Source organism: Carassius carassius, chromosome 33 (genome assembly GCF_963082965.1).
Source record: "Carassius carassius chromosome 33, fCarCar2.1, whole genome shotgun sequence".
Taxonomy (NCBI): domain Eukaryota; kingdom Metazoa; phylum Chordata; class Actinopteri; order Cypriniformes; family Cyprinidae; genus Carassius; species Carassius carassius.
The window spans coordinates 18,313,578-18,319,909 of NC_081787.1; the positions used below are offsets into that span (position 1 = coordinate 18,313,578).

General features: G+C 35.2%; 1 protein-coding gene across 1 annotated transcript; it reads right to left on the bottom strand.

Moving 5' to 3' along the window:
• Positions 1 to 856: 856 nt before the first annotated feature.
• Positions 857 to 4,688, bottom strand: LOC132114282 (multifunctional methyltransferase subunit TRM112-like protein). The gene is made up of 4 exons (XM_059522395.1): positions 4,492 to 4,688; positions 3,530 to 3,631; positions 2,935 to 3,027; positions 857 to 1,221 (listed from the first exon to the last, which is right to left on the bottom strand). Exons 1-4 carry the CDS (start codon positions 4,564 to 4,566, stop codon positions 1,123 to 1,125), a joined length of 369 nt encoding a protein of 122 aa, XP_059378378.1. The 5' UTR covers positions 4,567 to 4,688; the 3' UTR covers positions 857 to 1,122.
• Between the last annotated feature and the right edge of the window lie 1,644 nt (positions 4,689 to 6,332).

Consider the following 6,332-nt stretch of genomic DNA (forward strand, 5'->3'; position numbering starts at 1 on the left):
ATGATACCCAGCTTGTTCTGACATTAACAGGTTATCGGATTCTTGTATGTTACCGCTATGTAGTTCTGTGGTGGTATGGTTTTTCATAGTATGCTCCTTAATCACATTAAAGATTGCTCAGGTTTCACATATCTCCAAGTCATTGTGTTGATTTGGCACTGACTACCATAGACTATAATGGAAAATTGGTTTCTGTTTATACAGTATATGAGAGGGTTGGGTCTTACCTCCAGGTCTTATGAAATCTAAAAATAAACCAAATCAATATTTCATGAAATAGGCAATAGGCTTCCTGTAAAGGTATCACTTTTACTAGTAATTAGAATGGTATTTCAGTGCACTTAACTTCTAACTTTTGGGAGTTGATCAAAACAGTTCTCTTTTGAATATATAATAACAATGAGATGTTCTGTAGCCTACTGATTATCAGTTTGTCGCATGTTTAGACCTTGTGTGTGTGTTGCACAACACATGTTGCACTTGGCGATCACGGTGGGGATTGATATGGTTGTGGACCATGATGGTCATAGAAGTGAAGGAGCAGTACCCCCCAATTATGGTGGGGTAATTCGCACACTGAACTTGGTGCTTAAAATTACATCCCAAAAAAATATGATGCATTTTAAAATATGAATATATAAACATCATCTTGGCCTAAAATTTAGGGACATATCTTAACATAAAAACATATTTCAGCATTAATGTCCATAAAATAACTTGTAGCCATAAGCAACTGAAAAATCATACACACATTAGTATTATAAAAAAATTTTTTTTTTTACATTATCATTTACAGGTCGCACCAACAAGTAATTAATAAGATGATTTGTATTTAAAAAAAGAGCCTTCTGAAGCCTAACTTAATACAAATTTATCTAATATTTTACAATAACAATTTACAATAACAGAAACAACAAAAAGTCACTTCTCATAACCAAACGCAAAGCAGCCACATGTTTTGAGACAGTAGTTGAACATGACTGTGTTAATCAGAATTACTTCTGAATTATGGTCTTATGTTTCTCTCCACTATTCTTTAAATAAAAATGGGACCCCCAAAAGTTTCTCAAATAAACGTGGGTCTGATATTCTGTTCTTCTGGGACGTATGTAGCAGCTTGATCTACTCGTCTTCAATGAGTAACATGTTAGGAACACCTTTGGAGATGGGGAACTCTCTGCCTGATTCAGGACACTGTAAACACCCCTCTACAACCTCCACCTACGAGGAGAGAACACTGCTATTAGCACTCATTCACTTCCATACAATATTAAATATTCATGTTGAAAATGGGTTTGTACCAGGGTTATTACGGTTATATAAAATCATAAAAAAAGTGTTACTTGAACTAAAGCTACATACATACGCGTGTGTGTGTGTGTGTGTGTGTATAGATATATATATATATATATATATATATATATTAGGGATATGCCGCTATCAAATTTTCCTGTTGCGGTTAATTGATAATGCTTTTATCACAGTATACGGTTATTATCACGGTATTGATATTTTGTTTTAAAAAAGTGTTCATAATACAGTATAACAGGTTTAATAACTTTTTTTCTTATAACAAAAATAACTAAACATTTATAACAATAAAGCAATACAGAAAAATATATAAAAGTTAAATGTTTTACACATTAAATTTAAGAACTTGAAAATGAAAATAATAAAAAAATTGACTTAAAATGAATTTAAGACAGTTTAAAAATAGAAAATTATTTTACATAAAATACAGTGCAATACATAAAATATAGTTTAATCAGTTCGGACATAGCATAGTTCTCATTCAATAAATGCACAGCTAAACAGTGAGCAATAGCTACATTTACTATAGAAGTTATTATTCTTTGTTAAAAAATACAAGTCTTAGTTCATTTTAGCTCATTAAATAACACAGTTGCAACTTTCAATTTTAACAATGTGTTATTAAATATTGGAATACCTAAGATTAATGAATGTTCAGAATAATTTTTTCATTGGCAGTTTGTTAACTAATGAAGCCATAATGTAAAGTGTGAATGAACAATAAAAGATCAAAACACTTTCAAACAATATCTAGGGCATTTGTAGTCCAGATTAAAAAAAAAAAAGATTGTTTGAAGATAAATAGCCTATTAAGTCTAAATATTTCAGTAGTTGGCTCTGTAATAAACACCATAGGGAAAACACAAATCTGAATGGTTATTTAAGATTATTTAAATATGGTTTAGAAATGTGCATTTTAAGCAGCTGATGGGAATACTATCCTTAAAATGCATTCGAAATTCTGAATAATTTGTAATGCATATTTATTCACTGTATTTAGAAGTGCCCACGATAACAATATCGTGCATATTAATCACCGCAATATATCGCATTAACGAATACCGGCACAAGTCTAATGTATGTATATATATATATATATATATATATATATATATATATATATATATATGTATGTATGTATACATATAAAACTAATAAAAATGACAAAAACTAATATATATAACATAACTAAAACAGTAACACTAAAATACCATTGGCTTGTACAGAACAAATATTGAATAGCAGAAAACAATATGAGGCACAAATCTAGTTTTATTGGTCACACATCATAAATAGCTTGCACTTCTGCTGTATTTTTAATAATGGACCCTTTTCACAAACTGTGATGTGTTTTTAACACTGTAAATCTACCAAAGAGTTTTTTTATATTTTTCATCACAAAATGTTTCTGTTCATGTATAACACTATAATATTCGTTTTCTTACTGTGGCATTAAATTACAGAAAACAGATTATTTGGCAAATTTGACATCTTTCTCTTTTCTGATCAACATAATCTTTCAATTCCACCGGAGCACCGGAAATGTGAAAAGGGTCCAGCAGAACTTTCTGGAAGTTGACAAACTAATTTCTTTGAAAATGTTGTTCATCTGATGCGTCTCACCTCCAGAAGAATTCTGTGAACTTTACGCAGGAAGTCCTCATCACTTTCATAGTTTGGTTTGGGAGTGCTGGGCAGGTCTTGAGATTGTCCTAGCTGTTAAAAACAAATAAACTGATGCTCATAGATACTCATATAAAGTGGCAGTCGTGGCCTAACGGTTAGAGTGTTGGACTTGCAATCCAAGGGTTGCAAGTTCGAGTCTCGGGCCGGCAGGAATTGTAGGTGGGAGGGAGTGCATGTACAGTGCTCTCTCCACCTTCAATACCACGACTGAGGTGACCTTGAGCAAGGCATCGAACCCCCAACTGCTCCCCGGGCGCTGCAGGATAAATGGCTGCCCACTGCTCCGGGTGTGTGTTTATGGTGTGTGTGTGTGTTCACTGCTGTGTGTGTGCACTTTGGATGGGTTAAAAGCGGAGCACAAATTCTGAGTATGGGTCACCATACTTGGCTGTATGTCTCGTCACTTTCACTTTCATATCATGCAAAGACAAAACACCTCCTGCTTTTTAAACCATACTTACTGGAAGGCTGTTCAAATTCACCCTCCTTAATAAATATCAGTGAAAAGACATGAAACATCATCTTCCCTCACCCATTCTGCTGCCTGGATCAATGCCTTCCACTCCAGCTTAGGGATCATCCGGCTCACAAACTGAGCATTGAACTCCAACTGATTCACCTTCACTTCTGTTGCCTTCATTCATGAGCCAAGACAGAACTAATGTCAGATTTGACATTCAAAAGCATTAGACAAACGCACATGCACAGGAGATGAAAATTAGAGAACAATCCAAAAATACTTGATTCTTTCTGAAATATTGTAAGTTTGGTAACCGTAGTGGGTTTCTTGGCCTTAACCATGTCGCCAAGGATTATCCAGCCATTTTACAATCTCAGTGAAAATTTGAGGAATTCTCCCAGTTAAATATGGTTTGTCATATAATTAAGGAAATTAGCAGGTGCCAGATTAACACCAATAACTTGGGAGGTATCTGTAAGTGAATACTTTTTCAAATATCTCATTTAAGTTTTTATACTTTGCTTTAGAATACAGTTAGTTTATGAAATATGATTAAATAACTGATATTCTATTTATGTTACGATAACTTCAAATAGGACCAAGCAGTGACCTAGAACTTTAAGAAATTGTAGGTTTTTCTATAGGTGCATATTAATATGTAGCCTATTTTTCTTGGGCAGCTGACATTTCAAGCTCTGAAATTCTCACGTTCATGTTAACTCACGAGCGTAAAATTCGTAACGTTCATGTAACAATGTAACATTTGCACTTTTAAACATTAATAGCGATAAAAATACAAGACATAAAAACACACTTTCCCTTATTCTGTCTCATATCTTCATGGTGTTTTTTTTTTTTTAAGTTCATGGATATTTAGGTTTCCTTTCCTATAACTTTCTGATATTATTATAATATGTGATTTTTGAGCGAGGAAGGTGAAGACAGTTTGGAATTCGCCCTAAATTACTGCTGCATTAATCTGCATCCCAAAAATAATAATGATTAATAATGGAAACACTGTAAGGCTATCTCACCTTAATAATAAGTGGGTATCCTTTAGTCACACCTTGCACGTGAGATGTTAGCATGTTATGCGTTAACAGCTTCATCTCGGCAGTATGTGGCTATATATATTTTTCACAAACAAAGCAGGAGCGTTTGAGTTACAAACAGAAGCATCACACACATGCGACTTCACGATGACTGGATGCAGCTACTGAAACAAGCACCCTGGAAACAAAGCCTGCTGTATTTGGTTCCGCATGCACAGCGAACCGGATAAAAACTGCATAATATCGTTATAAGTGGAATAACTGTAATAATTTCAGTTTAAGGTGTAATATTATGGCTAAATCTCAGTGGCTTCTTTGCTGAGTCTAACTTACTATTATACAATATGTGTTTCTCTAATGGTTCTGAATGTGTCAAACGTCTTGTTCAAAAAGGTGTTCAATTTTAATAATGTCCTCCAAACTCAAATTTTTTATCCTTTTTGTAATAGCGGCTGGGTAAAACGAACACAATAAACCTACTCATTTTTTTTTACACGTACTAACATTATAGATTATACGATGGGTAAAACAAGGGTTTGATATAACTAGCCCAAATCATTTGACATTTTTGCTGATTGTTTAGACTATTCAATGGCAGACTCCAAATTTGACATTTTTACCCCACTTTATTAGCCTGGCCAGCCAGACTTAAATCAAGATGTTTAGTCTGGAAACTCTCCATAGACGAGGCTTACTCCGAGGGGCGGGATAAACGGCTGTCTCTCAAAATCCCTTTGCACGCAATAGGATAGCGCTACAACCAATCAGAGCAACGAAGAAGGTGACGTATCCAGTCGGCAAAACTCCAAACACATCTTCCTTTTTAAAAAATGACTTAAATGCCGTTCTTTGCTCTTTTCTTAAAGAGAAACTTAACTCCAAGTCCTCCAGAGTCGCGGCCAAAGCCGATTCAAAAGATCGTTGTTCGACAGCTGCAGCCGCCATTCTTTGTTTTCAAGTGGCAGCCGTCGCAACTCTCTGTCGTCATATGTTAAGCCCGCCCCGCCTGCTCTATACACGACGTGATTGGCCTGACCCAAGCAACCTTTTCGGCATGACGTGCCATTTTTTATTTTTATGGTTAACCACTGTGCCAAGTGTGCACAGCCCCCCCCCCACACCCCGATATAATTCTGTATTTAAACGGTACATATAAATTTTTTTATTATACGATAAAAAAAGTTTTTTTAACGTTTAATCAACGTTAATGGACTGCTTTAATTGATGAACGTGCACACACAGACACACACACACACACAACACACACCACTCGCACACAGAGATCTGAGATCGTGCTGTGCAAAAAGTAGCATTCAGAAGCTCATAAACCTGAGTGTTGTCACGCTACTTTTATTAATCGATACTAAATCGCTACATTATATTTCTCAACAACAAAGGGGCAAAATCGCTTCATTGTCTGCAGAGAGAGACAATTTACCCCCCCCCCCCCACTTTCTTTCTCTCAAAATGGCCATATTTCAGAAAATTTTTCATCACTGGATATAGCTTTAGGTCATTTAACATTTCTATGGTAAAACGTATTATTAAAAGTTGACTAATGTTAATTGATTTGCAGCTTTATCTTACCTCACTCTCTTTAACGTTAAACTGACGCTTCGCGCTCTGCTTCTGTGAACAGTAAACCCCGCCTACTTTGATCTGATTGGCCATCTCAGTCATTTTGACATTGACGAGTGCTGTTAGACCGAGGCTTTGATCTGAAGCACCTAGTATGTGCAGTGTTTGCACGTGCATCCATGCAAGTTAATTCTCACACTTTAATAGTATTTGTAGCTCCTAACAGGCTGTGTGACTATGAGAAG